The following is a 14,830-nucleotide window of genomic DNA, read 5'->3' on the forward strand; positions in this document are numbered from 1 at the left end:
GTGGTCTGTGTGTTGCTGAGGGTACCATTCTGAAGGAATTTTCAGCACATGTAACCTTGTAGACGTCAATGTTTCTTGTTTAGAGGAGATAAGACTTTTCACTGTCTAATTCCAAAGTTATTGTTCCATACATACTTTCCTCGGTATTGTATCAAATACTGTTAGATCTTGCTGAGGACCTGCACTGTTAGGTGTTGAGATTGAAGCCCCTTCATCTCTATATCAGTCTCTCTATGGAGTTTAGATGCAGGTTTATATGAATTTACTGTAGAACCTTTTATTTAGCAGTGGTTAATAAGTAAATTTATTGTCAGCACCCTTCTTTAAGCTGGTGTAAAGGGAATGCTATTTTAGGTTTCTGCCTTAGAGCTGAGGGTGATGTTAAGGCTATGCTTTACAGTTCCTTGTAAGAATTCCAATGTAACCCCTTGGGGGGGAAAAGGAGGAAACTTCTCTATTCTATTGGGGCATTTAAAGGTTAAAGCTAGAACATTTTTATCATCCTTTTAGAAACCTTGAATATCTTTCTGAAAGGTAAATGCTGGAAGAGGCAAAGTTAACCTTTGGTTTTGTGGTTTTAAGAAAAACAGATGTTGTGGTATGAGGTTAGCCTGGAAGAGGCAAAATCAACCTTTTGTTTTTTGGTTTTAGAAAACCTAGCTGTCTTTGCCAATGGTTAAGCTTGAAGGCAAAGTTAACTTTTTGTTTTGTGGTTTTAGAAAACCTAGAATGTAATTGTGAAGGTTAAGCCTGGAAGAGGCAAAGTTAACCTTTTGTGTTGTGATTTTTAGAAACTTATAATGCCTTTGCCAATGGTTAAGCTTGAAGGCAAATTTAACTTTTGTTTTGTGGTTTTAGAAAACCTAGAATGTATTTGTGAAGTTTAAGCATGGAAGAGGCAAAGTTAACCTTTTGTGTTGTGATTTTTAGAAACTTTGTCAAGGAACACAAGGTCCTTTGTGACATACTGGATAGGCTAGTACATGAGAACCAGCTCCATATCATCTACCTTTATTGAAGTTAAATATTCATAATGTGAGCAGCAGTTGCAACTTCATTTAGTGTTAAGTCAATTTGTTGCTCCAGAATAGGATTGATGTGTCACAGTAGAAGTACTATTCAATTTTTGCCCGACCACTACCTCAAGTATACAGAATTGTGTTTGGAAACAGTAAAGCCCTTAATCCGCTACTAGTAGTGGGTAGTCTTTTCCTGAACTGAAAAAAAGAGCAATTATTTAGGCTCTTGTTTAAATCCCGGGTTTTAATATTTTGGGGAGCGTGAAGGTACAAATTTTGTATAGGAGCTTACCTTTATATTGTAAAGGTATTTATTTTAAGTGACTCGTTTTATAGGGCTTTTGGACCCAGGCACAAGGGTCCCTCATACCGCTTGCATTTCATGCTGGCTGAATCGAAGCGGTTTTCTCTGCAAGGCTGCTCTTTGCTGCATACATATGAGAGCCTTGCTCCCTGAATGGAATCCAACTGCTGGTGTTAGTAAAATCCACCAAGTATTCCAGATCAGGTGAGAATGTTTTGGGTTTTGTATAAGAAACCTTTAGCTTGAATGGCTGAGCAGAATTTTGTCTAGCTGCACTACCCACCATCCTCCTCTAAATGTGGGAATAAGCTAGATTTAACAGTACGTAAGATTCATATCAAATAATATAAATTTTCATAATAAAATTTATTATTTGGATACTTACCTACTGTTAAAGTAGACCCACCCAGCCTCCCCACAACTTAGTGGGCTGTCAAGGAGAATTCTGACGAGCTAAAACATTCGAAACACCCCTGGTGGAGAACAGGTGAACTATACAGTCATCCGGGCAGCCATTCAATTTTTTTTTTTTTTGAATGCCGACTCGCTTAATCGGCGGGAAGCTATAGCTAAATTTAACAGTAGGTAAGTAACCAAATAATAAGTTTTATTATGAAAATTTATATTTTCCTCTTACTTTTCTCTCCCCTAACACCAGTGCCTCTTGTTGAATACACTATACATGGCTTTGTCAGCATTATCAATCTGCCTTTTTAAGTATTTTTCTAATCTCATCTTTATTTAACTTCACTTAACTAGTCTTGAGTACTTAGCACTTTCTTCTTTGTGTTCTTTATCTTCCTGAAGTTTTTGTCTACATGTGCCCTTAAATGGTACCCTAAGTCTGATTCAGTATCAGAGGTTTTCATCATATTATCCCATATCCCAGTCTTTATTTCCAACATTGTTTATTAACATTCAGTAGCAAAAGCTTCCTGATGTTCATCTTCACAAAGTTTTACTGTGTCAAGCCTAGTTAATCTGTCATCCTTTTAATCTTAACTTTAGTGTGGCAATGAAATTTTGGTGTCCAGTTTATGCCTACCTTCTTTACCAATTTCACCTGTTCTTTTTGAAGAAATATCTACATCAAACCCATCCAGTCTCATGTCCATCCCTTTGGACCATGATGCACAAACAGCTAAAATGTTCAGTCCATATCTCTTGAATTGATGTTGTTGTATCTTTCCAGTTAGATTTAGGGTTTTGTATTCCAATTCCACATTTTCATTTTATCCTTAATACTTAAAACTGGGTGATTTTTAGCTCCTCCATATGTCCAGGAGTGGGGTCCATTGCTAAGACTTGCTGTTCTGTTTATGCCAAAGAGTCCATTGAGGATCAAAGGCTAAATAATGCTAAAGTCTAACAAGTAACTAGCATGTAGTTCCTGACTGACTGAGACCAATGACCTCTGCCTTTGTTTATAACCAAGGTTATCCACCCTGTGTCCAGAGTTGAAGTTGAAGAGACAAACCACTTTGTGCCTTAACCTTAACCATCATCTTGCTGCCAGTGATTTCTGGTGTTGCTCCTGAGCAAGACTAGAATTTTTTATATTAAATCTAGTCTTTATGTAAAGAGGTGTAAATTACAAGACAACAGGTGCTTGCACCCTGAGCTCCAAGCCATAATCCAGGTACTACCAGTAGGGGCTGCTGGCATGGTGCTCATTAAAGGGCAGGGATGCAACTCCATGAAGGGTATAGTATACACTACATATCCCAGTCAGTTGAGATTTAGAGAAGCAGATTGCTTATTTCTTTACACTGTCACCAAACAAGAGACTTACAATTGGACTGTTCTTGCATTTATTGGAGGCGTGTACCCCCCATCAGCCCCTATAGCAGTTCCGCCTCCCCCCAGGACTCTACGTTGGCTCTCGCGTGCTGCCAACTTGCAGAGCCCCTTTGTCATTGTCAATGCTCACTGGGTCATGCCTTATTGCTCCACCAGTGAGGCCATCGACCAGCACTGGTCTTAGAGATGTCGTGACGTCACTCCCAGCATCCTCTCAGCCTATGACGTCAGATGCGGTGGCCACTCACCCTTCAATTTTGACGTCATCTCTTCCTGATATGGCATCATTGTCTTCTCATGCTGAGCTGTCCAAGGCATTGGTTCAAGCAGTCTTCAAGAGGCAGGACTCTGTTTTGCGAGAGAGAGGATTTCTGCTGTATCTACGGAGAAGAGACATCATGATCTTCCTCGACTCCTGGTAGTAAGAGACCTTGTAGAGAGAGGAGTTTCCTTCTCTAGCTTCTTCTTCATCACCACCTCGCCATTGTATCAGACGTTGGAGGATCAAGGACTTTGTGGTTTTATACATGAACTTTCCTGTCAGATATATACTTAGCTTACGTCTCTGACGTCACGACAGAATTCAAAACTCGCGGCACACGCGACAGGTAGGTCAGGTGATCTACCTTACCCGCCGCTGGGTGGCAGTTGTATGAACCAATCTCCCTTTCTAGCCAGATTTTCTCTGTCGCCGGTTTCGACTACACCTGTGGTCGTTACCTCCTGATAGTTTAATTAGTTTCTCGTTGCCTTGGATATCTTTGGACTGACTTTCGGTGAAGTACTTGATCTTGTTGGCTTGGCATACGCACTTGTGGATTGTTTTTGGATATTGGTTTTGATTTTTCTTTGATTTCAAGATGTCTGATGTAGAGGTTAAGAAATCTGCTATGTTTAGGGTGTGTTCTATGGATGAATGCAAGGTGAGGCTACCGAAAGCAACGGTAGATCCTCACACAGTATGCTTGAAGTGTAGGGGTAATGAATGTTCCTTTATTAACCCTTGTAATGAATGTGAGAAGTTGGATGAGGGTGGATGGAAGTCTCTTTCTTCCTACTTAAGGAAGTTGGAGAAAGACGGTGAGAAAAGCTTCGTCTAGAAGTTCTAGTAAGTCTCGTATTAGCGAGGTAGAAGTAGGTAATCCTGTCGTAGCACTAGATCCTTCTCCCGTTTCAGCTCCTGCTCCCTGCATCGAACCCAAAAATACGCCTTCGGAAGTGGCAACCATGAGAGCCACGATCCTTAGCATGGAGAAGAAAATTCGTTCGTTGCAAGGTAAGAGTGATAGTGCAAGTGATTTGTGCAGTGCCCCCAGTGCAGTGGAGGGTGCGTCTGATCGGCTCCTTAATGCTTCCAGGCCTAGACCTCTTCCAGACTCCCAGTCCCAGTGGAGGAGGAAAGTCAACAGCCGCAGGAAGGTTAGGGAGAACCCCCACCGGTCAGGCGTCCCCTCGGTAGATTCTGATGTTCGTTCCCAGGCTGCCTTAATTCGCGCCAAGAAGGAGGTTTTACGACAATGCTTCTCTTCTTCTTCATCGCCTTCTCCTAGAAGAGGATGGAGCGCCTTGGATTCCTCTCGACCGTTGAAGAGAGCCTGGAAGGCTCCTTGCGCCCTTCCTTCCAGCCCGGAGTGTTTTCCGGAGGAGCCTGAAGTGGACATCAAGAAACCCAGGAGGGATCAGGAGTACTCGCCTCAGAGTAGGCTTCGAACCTCGTCTCCTGTGGAGGAGTTTGCAAGATCTCCGGCTCGGATTCTTGCGGGGCTGCAAGCTCAGATTTCGGCTCTTGCAGGCTCATTGGCTGGAGGCACTCGTCGTAAGAAGGACGTCTCTCTCCCCGTCAAGAAGTCTAGGCTACCTTCTCCTGGGTTGCCCTCTCAGTCGGAGTCTGCTCTCTCTCCTGTACCAGCGGATAGAATGAGGCGCTCTTCTTTTGGCAGACGCCAGTCGTCTTCCAGGCGCCAATCGCCCAGGAAGCTATCTCCTAGCGACATCATTTCTCCCGTGGAACGGGATCAAGCTCCTAGTAGGCGCTCTTCTAAGGATAAGCGCACGGCTTCTACTTCTCGCTCCTTTCCGAAGAACCTCCAATCTCCGGATAAGAGAGCCTCCCCCTGCATGGACACTTCTAGAGACAGGATCTCTCCTTTTGTCAGACGCCTAGAGCCTGGTAGGCGCTACTCCCCAAGTAGCCGCTCTCCTGCTATCAAGCGCTGTGTTGAAGATAGGCGCTACTCTCCTGATAGGCGCTATTCGCCTGTTAGCCGCTCTGTTCAGGTCAGGCGTAAAGAGCCTGAAAGAAGCTTCTCAATCTAGGTATTTGGATCCTGATAGATGCCTGTCTCCTAGTAGGTGCTCTTCTCCAGGGATTCACTCTCCTGTTGGTAGGCGCCAAGAGCCTAGCAGGCGCTCCTCTCATTTTAGGCGCAGTTCGCCAGGCAGCCGCTCTCCTCTTGACAGGCGCATGGAGTCTGGTAGGCGCCTTGAGCATAGTAGGCTCTCCTCTCCTAGCAGGCGCTCCCCTTTGGACTCACGTGTTTCTTGGGACAGACTACAAGAACACAAAGGACTCGCTCATCGGAGTAGGAAGGACGCCTTCGATAGGAGCTCTCCCGAAGCTTTGGCTTCTCCTGATAGGCGCCAGACGGCTGCCAGACACTCCTCACAGGATAGGCGCACTTCTTTAGAGAAGTCCGCCTGCTCTCGTAAAGAAGCCGAAGGTTCTTCGGTAGATGAAATAGAACCTTCAGAAGAGGACTTGGTAAAGGATTCTTCGGTCTCGTCTTACAAGATCCTGACAGACCTCCTTCTTCAGGAGTTTGGAGACGCGCTTACTCCGGTCGCTCCTCCTTCTCCTCTCTCTTTATTCTCGACATCAAAGAAGACGAAGGTTTCCTCCTGTGTGAGAATGAAACCAACCATCTCAATGAAAAAGGCTTTGAGAGGTTTTGGTGATTGGCTTCTTTCTAAGGAGGAGAAAGGGAAGACTGTTTTTTCTTTCCCTCCTTCTAAGCTTACGGGGAAACTTGGTTTCTGGTATGAGTCTGGAGAACCCCTAGGCCTGGGTCTTCCCTCATCTGCAGACGCGGACTTCTCTTCACTGGTGGATTCCTCCCAACGCTCGGCCCTCTTGTCTGCTAAGACTACCTGGGCGATGAACGAGCTCGACCACCTGTTGAAGGGAATGTTCAGAGTCTTGGAAGTCTTCATCTTCCTTGACTGGTCGTTGGGGGTCTTAGCTAAAAGGACTCAGAACCCGGATTCCCTTTCGCCCGAGGATCTCAACAGTGTACTTACGTGCATGGACAAGGCAGTGAGAGATGGATCTAGTGAAGTAGCCTCCCTGTTTGGAGCAGGGGTTATTAAGAAAAGATCGGTCTTCTGCTCTTTTCTGACCAAGTCAGTCTCTCATGCTCAGAGAGCCTCGCTACTATATTCGCAGCTTTCGCCTCTTCTCTTTCCAAAGAAGATAATACAGGACATCTCTGGAGCTATCTCCGCGAAGGCTACTCAAGATATGCTCGCTCAGTCTGCCCGGAAACCTAGAACGACCTTCCAGACTAAGACTAGGAAGGAGACTCCAGCTAGACAGGAGCCCTTTCGAGGGGGCCCTCCTTCTAGAGCCTCTACCTCAAGAGGTAATAGATCCTTCAAGAGAGGAAGATCCTTCTCTCGCTCTACCAGAGCGAAAAAGTAGGAAAGAAGTCCTCCAGACATCAGTAGGTGCCAGGCTACTAAGATTCGCAGAAGTCTGGGCACAGAGAGGAGCGGACAACTGGTCCCTCTCGATTATCCGGAAAGGATATCTGATTCCCTTCTCAGCAAGACCACCTTTGACGACGACTCCGAGGGAGTTGGTGGCCAAGTACAGGGATCCCATCATGAGCCAAGCTCTTACTCTGGCAGTAGAACAAATGCTAGAGAAAGAGGCGATAGAGCTAGTGAGCGACCCATGCTCAGCGGGCTTTTACAACCGCCTTTTCCTAGTTCCAAAAGCCTCAGGAGGATGGAGACCGGTTCTGGATGTAAGCGCCCTGAATTTCTTTGTAGAAAAGAGGAAGTTCGCCATGGAGACGACATCCTCAGTGTTGGCGGCTCTTCGTCCAGGGGATTGGATGGTGTCCCTAGATCTTCAGGACGCTTACTTCCATGTGCCGATCCATCCTTCTTCAAGGAAATACCTCAGGTTCATGATGGGAGGAAGGATATTCCAATTCAGGGCCTTGTGCTTCGGCCTTTCAACAGCCCCTCAGGTTTTCACAGGACTAATGAAAAATGTAGCAAGATGGCTACATTTGGAGGGAGTGAGGATGTCCCTTTACTTGGACGACTGGCTTATCAGAGCCAAGTCACAGAAAAGATGTTTGGAGGACCTACAAAAGACCCTTTTCATGGCGAGTTCTCTGGGACTTTTGGTGAACTTTCAAAAGTCTCAGTTAATCCCCAGTCAAGATCGTATCTATCTGGGAATTCGGATGGTTTCTTTGGATTTTCGGGCTTTTCCATCTCCAGAAAAGATAGCCCGATGTTCAGAGAAAGTCACAGCCTTTCTAGAGAAAGACGTATGCACAGCGAGGGAGTGGATGAGTTTGCTGGGGACACTCTCCTCGTTGGAGCAATTCCTTTCTCTAGGAAGGTTGCACCTATGACCTCTCCAGTTCTTTCTACATCGGAACTGGCGTTGTCTTTCTCAAGAGAAATCAAGAAGGACCTCTCTTGGTGGGCGAACCCTCTCAGGTTTGCAGAAGGGATGTCCCTTCACATTCCGAACCCCAACCAAGTGTTGTTTTCCAACGCGTCGGAAACAGGTTGGGGAGCGACGCTCGGCTCAAGAGAAGTGTCAGGCACCTGGAAGGAGGAACAGGTGACCTGGCACATCAACAAGAAAGAGCTGATGGCTGTTTGGCTAGCTTTGAAAGCATTCGAGCCCTACGTCCTAGCTTCGACAGTTCAGATAAACTCGGACAACACCACGGCCCTGGCATACATCAGGAAGCAGGGGGGAACTCACTCCTTCTCCCTGTACGAGACAGCAAAAGACCTTCTGCTGTGGGCAGAGCAAAGGAAGATATGTCTCCTTACCAGGTTCGTACGGGGAGAAAAGAACGTCAGAGCAGACATCCTGAGCAGGAAAGATCAAGTCCTGCCGGCGGAGTGGACTCTTCACAAGGATGTTTGCCAGGACCTGTGGAGACTATGGGGCAGGCCTCACATAGACCTCTTCGCCACAGCCAAGAATGCGAGGATAGACAACTACTGCTCTCCTATATCAGACCCGAGGGCAGTGTCAATAGATGCCTTTCTCCTAGATTGGAAGGGCCTAGACACGTATGCTTTTCCTCCCTTCAAGATACTGGGAGAAACTCTCAAGAAGTTTGCAGAATCGGAGGCAGCAAGGATGACGTTGATAGCCCCTTTCTGGCCCGCACAAGTCTGGTTCACAGAGGTACTGGAATGGTTAGTAGACATTCCGAGATCCCTGCCACAGAGGATCGATCTGCTCAGACAACCCCACTTCGACAGGTATCACAGAAACCTCCCCGCTCTCGGTCTGACTGGCTTCAGACTGTCAAAAGTTTGGTCAGAGCGAGTGGGTTTTCTGCAAGAGCTGCAACGGCTATCGCAGCAGCAAGAAGGCCCTCTACCCTTAGAGTCTACCAATCGAAGTGGGACGTCTTTCGGCGGTGGTGTAGGAACCATCACCTTTCCTCTTCCAGTACCTCTGTAACCGAAAATAGCAGACTTCTTACTTTTCCTTAGGGAAAAAGGTGGACTGGCGGTATCAACCATTAAAGGATATCGTAGCATGCTGGCTGTAGTGTTTAGGCACAGAGACCTAAACATTTCAGAAAACAAAGACCTTCATGATCTAATAAGATCCTTTGAAACATCCAAGAAGGTTTCGTCAGAGATTCCGAGTTGGAATCTGGATGTAGTGCTGCGTTTCCTTAGGTCCCCTAAGTTCGAACCGCCTCAGTCTGCCTCTTTTAGAGACCTCACGAGAAAGACACTTTTTCTCATGGCATTGGCTTCCGCCAAAAGGATTAGTGAGCTCCATGCAATAGAAGGGAGAGTGGGGTTCAAAGGAGATGCAGCGATCTGTGCCTTCCTGCCTTCGTTCTTGGCAAAGAACGAGAACCCCTCAAATCCTTGGCCTAGGAGTTTTGAAATCCAAGGTTTATCTGCCTTAGTAGGCGAGGAAGCAGAGAGGTCACTTTGCCCAGTACGAAGTCTAAAGTTTTATCTTCAGAGGAAGAAGAAACTTAAGGGCAATGATGTCAACCTTTGGTGCTCTGTAAGAGATCCAAGGAGGGCTTTATCTAAGAATGCGCTTTCTTTCTTCATCAGAAGCCTGGTGAAAGAAGCACATGTGACATGTGAAGAAAGTCAATTCAAGCTTCTGAAGGTCAAAGCTCAGAGGTAAGAGCTATTGCCACTTCATTAACTTTCAATAAAAACATGTCTCTGAGTAATATTGTGAAAGCAACATTCTGGCGTTGCAACTCAGTCTTCGCGAACCACTATCTGAGAGACGTCAAAATCACGTATGAAAAGTGCTTTGCGTTAGGCCCATACGTATTGGCGGATTCGGTGCTGGGGCAGGGAGCTGAGACATATCCTTTGTAGTGTATTTTTTCCCCCTTGTTTAGTTTTGTAAGTTTTTTGGTTGTTTGAAAGAGCATGCGGGTAGGCATCTCTTTCATGTCGTATGTCTAACAATGATTAGATTGGTTAGGTGATCAGTTTATGTTTGAGCTCCTTGCAATGATAGTGGTTAGGTTCTGTCATATAAGAGGGCGAATCCCCTTTGACAAGATCCTGCTTGGATTCTATCAAGTAAGCGGATACCAAATCCCTTTGATAGACCCAAAGAGTTTGTCAGCTGTAGGTCACGCCCTCGCTGAAGCTCTTCAGGCAACGCAGACTAATAGACAGTAACTATGAAGTCTTCTGCCTAAACAGGTAAGAACCAAGGTTGTATTTTACATCCTACAACAGGTGTTGTTTCCCCCTTTTTCCATGTTAATATTGCTGTCTCTTTCCCTCCACCAAGGGTGTTAATCAGCTAAGTATATATCTGACAGGAAAGTTCATGTACAAAAATGTTATTGTTAGTATACAATAAGGTTTTGTACATACTTACCTGGCAGATATATACTTAGCTTACGTCTCTGACGTCACGACAGAATTCAAAACTCGCGGCACACGCGACAGGTAGGTCAGGTGATCTACCTTACCCGCCGCTGGGTGGCGGTTGTATGAACCAATCTCCCTTTCCAGCCAGATTTTCTCCTCCACCTGTCTCCTGAGGGGAGGCTGGGCGGGCCATCAATCGTATATATCTGCCAGGTAAGTATGTACAAAACCTTATTGTATACTAACAATAACATTTTCGTCATCTGCGAGTGAAAGGAGTATATTGCCTTCTGCCCCACATGACCGTGTGTCTCCCATGCACGTCCGTGTTCGTGCAAGTGAGAGGAGTGCTAAGCCGTCTGCCCAGCAAGGTTGTGTTTCTTCCTCACACGTTCGTGTTCGTGAGGTTAGCAATAGAGCTAGTGGAAGAAAGGCATTCTCGTCTTCGATACATGGCCATGTCTCTCCCTCTCATGTACGTGTTTGTGACTGTGAGTGTTGAGAGCAATAAGTGTGTTTCTACATCTTCCGTATGCTGATTATATCGGAGGTGACCCCTCTTCATATGTTCCTGTACCAGTTTGTCGGAGTAAGGACAACAAGGCGCCAATTAAAAACCATGACATGAATGTCTTTGCTGTATAGGCAGTTCTTTAAGGTCTTGGATATGCTTTCCTATACTTTAGTTGTGTACAGTATAGAGTTTGTATATTACAATTTTTGTTATTAAATTAGAAGCAATTGTAAGTAGTTTGAGTGAATTTAATATTTCCAGTGCATTCAACAAATGGGTAACAGCAGAGCACGAGCAGTGTATGAAGCAAATTTGCCTGATAGTTTCAGGCGCCCTCAGATGGATTCAGCTTTAGAGCAATTTGTTCGGGCAAAATACGAGGCAAAAAAATATATAGCCAGAGAATGGGTTCCTCCAGCCATGCCCAACCCCACTTGGGATTTAGAACTGGAAAAACAATTGAAGAAGAAGAAACGAGAAAAGGTAAGCTTTGTATTTCTAGTAATTGAAATATGCCTTATGAAATTTTACTCAAATTTGTGCAATATTAATGAAAGAAGTCAGTGACAGTTGCTTCCTTTTCACTTTGATCAAAAATGCTTTAGAATTTAAAGCCTTTTTTTTTTTGTTATTTGAATGTCATGTTTTAGAACCCATGGATCCATTTTCTAGGAGATAAATAAATGCTCTTTTACATGCAGACTAGTGGTACAGTTGAATTGCCAGCTCCAGTTAGTTCTCGTGGGAATACTAGAGGAGCAAGTGTGTCACCGAAGCCTCTTCCCAAAGCCCCAGGAAGCAAAAGCTCCTCCCCTTCTCCAGGAACAACTGCTAAGGCTTCGACGGCAAAAGCTGCTACTACAACCACCTCTTCGAGTGCTACTCAGGATCTGTTAGGTTTAGGTTAGTTGAATGCTGCTCTTTTTATGCTGAACTGAAACCTTTACCCTCAGTCTGACTTGAACTCAAAAGTTGTGAAGGGTGAATTTAAATCTGATTTGTAGTATGACTAAAATATGTCTTGATTCTATTTGATTTTTTTTTTCTAGTTAGACCATTTTGTGTGATTTTACTTTGGTTTTGAACATTTAGATGGATAAAAGCAATCTCCAGTTCTACAAAATTTTGGGGGGTGAGTTGGTCTGATTTATAAAACTTATACCTGTGTCTTTTGGTGCTGATACTATTAAATTATGTTAAGAAGTAGAATGTTTTTTTTTTGGTTTTCCAGCAACTTCTATTTTTGTATTGCAGATGCACCATCTACTAATGGTACCAGTGCAGACAATTCTGATCCATTTGGGGAGTTCTTAGCAGCCCCTGCTAGTCAAACAAATAATACGTCATCTTCACCAAGTCAAACTGTGAATGCTTCCCCAGCAGCAACTGAGGGATCTTCCAAAACTGAGGAGGAAAACTTTTTCAATCAAAAATTACCTGAAGGAGGCTCGGACAAACTTACTAAAGATTCAATACTTGCTCTGTATGGACAAAATCAACCCCAACCTCAGCCAGCAAATATGTTTCCAGGGAATGTGTACTTAGGAACTCAAGGTCAACCAATGGCACAACCTCCACCCAATTTACAGAATGGAGGAGTTTTACCCCAGCAGCCACAACAAAATATAATGTTTATGCCTCAAGTAAGAAATTAGAAATTATAGCTCAGGTCTCTTGACTTATAGTTTTTTATTGTTACAGTGACAGCTCAGTAAGTTTGACATCTCTAAGCAGGGTGAGTGCTAAACTGAAACTAAAAAAAAAAAAAAAACTGATTAATATTAATTTTGAATGCTTTTGGAAGTAATAAGTCATCTTTTACTGCCTTTCTGTTATGTGCATTTATAAATTCAAAGCTGTATTTTCTTAAATGAATGTTAAAAGTTCTTTCTGTTACTATTATCGTTTACTTTTTTAAGTAGTACTTTTTTTTGCAGGGTGGAATTCCTGGCGGAGCTGCAATGCCTAATCCTTTCTTTGCAAATGGTATGCCACAGGGTGTCCCAACTTCAATCCAATTATCCGCAGCTAACCCTTTTGCACAGGTACAGTAGTTGGTCCCTATAGCGTTAATTGTTTTAGCATATGACAAGTATATTATCGTAATTTTTGAAATACCTTTACAGTACATGTGATAGGTTATAGTGAGCTGTGAATTTTGGAAGAGACAATTGTATTTTTCCATAGTTAGCACATTATTCACTATTTATGTTGTCACCACAGTCAGTCTTGAATGTTGTCTTCCAAATTATCTTGAGTTCTGCAAATTGTTGTCTACTTACGTTTGTGTGTACTTGATAACCACTTAGTTCTTGAGTAATTCTTATTGTTACTTTTTCAATATACAGCTAGCTCCCATGCACATCTTCTCTGCTCCTTCTGATTCCAGCTACAAAGCCTTCTATCAGGTAGTTTTGATGGAACTCCATTTCCGCTCTTCCTCTCGCCTTATACAATGCGTTGCCTTATGACCATAGGTTCATTCCTAATACTGCCATAGTTTTATTTTGATTTCGCTTATTTCCCTTTCACTTTGTATTGCTATTTTTCTTTCCTACAAGATTGCATTTTTAGTTGAAAGTCCTTTTACATGCTTGAAATTGTTGCCTGGTTTCTTATTTGTGTTGTTATTTATAAAAAAAATCTGTAGTTCTTGTAACATTAACATTTTGCATATTGGTTTTAATTGGAGCCTATTTCTTTGTATTTTTCCGTTCTCTTAGGTTATTGTAATGAATCAAAATTTGTCCAAAATATTATAGGATTATCATTTATTGCCAAAATTTCAGTTAGTCAAAAGAATTTGGTGATTCATAATATCTGAAATCTATTATTGCATTTATGAACTGGAGCTACAGCTACCCTTTTGTTTTTCTTTATTTTGTAATACTGTACTTCAGAACCAAAATTTTCAGGCAGGTTCTTCTTCCCTTGCTACTATAGTGAAGTTCTAGTTTTATTAGTGCATAACTGTATGCTGTGAGTATTAGAAACCTTTTTGTAGCATTTTTGTCTTAGTCTTGTTATGCCTCAAATTATTTGCTCTTCCTCCCTTGGGAATAATGGAACATTAAAGTTTGTAAGTGTGAGAGGACATCTATACCAGGTAATAGAAAAACGTGTACTATTGTCAAAAAGAAAAAAAAATGTATTGGTGTACAGTACAAGCTGCAGGCTACTGCTGAACCACAAGTTTTAATAATTTTAGATTTATCAGGGAATGTTTTAGATTTTATGATCACACTTTTGTTTTTATCAAGACCATTAACTTGTGGAAGTAAACAAATTATTGATTAGAAATTGTCTCAAGAAATTAGTTTGAAAAAACTTTCCTTTGTCCATTTGGGCCTCCAGCTGCATTGCATTATGCCTTGTTGTCTTTGATCCTAAAATTTGTATTGCTCCAGTTTTTACCTCTGTATCTAGATCAATCTTTCTGGGCAAGCCCCATGAATCTGGATGTGGGACTCTCCTGGTTTCGTTAAAATACCCTATAGTACTGATAGTACATACTTAGTAATGAGTCTTTTGCTACCATCCAAATGGTTTGTCTAGTGTTGATTTAATGTGGTAGCTCTTTTGATTGTTATTCCTTCATTATTTACCTACATGAACATCAGACACTCCCAAGATTTAACCATAGATGCTTGGGTACTTTTTATTGCACCTTAATGAGCAACTAGTTAATCATTATGGGAATAGCTTTTAATCATTTAAGGTGTAGAAGTGACTTATGGCCTTAATATGTGATGTTAACTCTTTGTAAGTAAATAAAATAGCTATTTTTATCAAGAATTGTTCCTACTCTCCCAGTGAAACTGGAGCATATTTTTGTGTACATGCAATTAAGAAGCAAAGGACAAGAGAAAATTCCTTTCCCCATGTAAATATGAAAATTGGTGATTTATAAATGCTTTATGCTCCTTACAACTGTGCTACATTTTCATAACAATGTAACACAATATATTCCTGCCATTAACATCAGTTACTGTAATTTTTACCAAACGAGGAAATACAGGCAAAGTTATTTTTTTATTATGGACTGGTTTAATAATA

The 14,830-nt window shown here is 42.8% G+C and overlaps 1 protein-coding gene across 2 annotated transcripts in view; it reads left to right on the top strand.

Moving 5' to 3' along the window:
* Window positions 1-14,830, top strand: part of LOC135207325 (stromal membrane-associated protein 1-like) — a 116,478-nt gene that overhangs the window by 90,067 nt on the left and 11,581 nt on the right. The window contains exons 3-7 of one of the 2 annotated variants that reach the window (XM_064239025.1): window positions 11,036-11,257; window positions 11,476-11,677; window positions 12,029-12,417; window positions 12,712-12,819; window positions 13,123-13,182. In XM_064239025.1, coding sequence (XP_064095095.1) covers window positions 11,048-11,257; window positions 11,476-11,677; window positions 12,029-12,417; window positions 12,712-12,819; window positions 13,123-13,182 — 969 coding nt within the window. In that variant the 5' untranslated portion in view covers window positions 11,036-11,047. The remainder of the gene's footprint in view (window positions 1-11,035; window positions 11,258-11,475; window positions 11,678-12,028; window positions 12,418-12,711; window positions 12,820-13,122; window positions 13,183-14,830) is intronic. The other variant, XM_064239026.1, reaches the window with a different exon arrangement.

This window comes from Macrobrachium nipponense, chromosome 32 (genome assembly GCF_015104395.2).
Source record: "Macrobrachium nipponense isolate FS-2020 chromosome 32, ASM1510439v2, whole genome shotgun sequence".
NCBI classification, from domain to species: Eukaryota; Metazoa; Arthropoda; class Malacostraca; order Decapoda; family Palaemonidae; genus Macrobrachium; species Macrobrachium nipponense.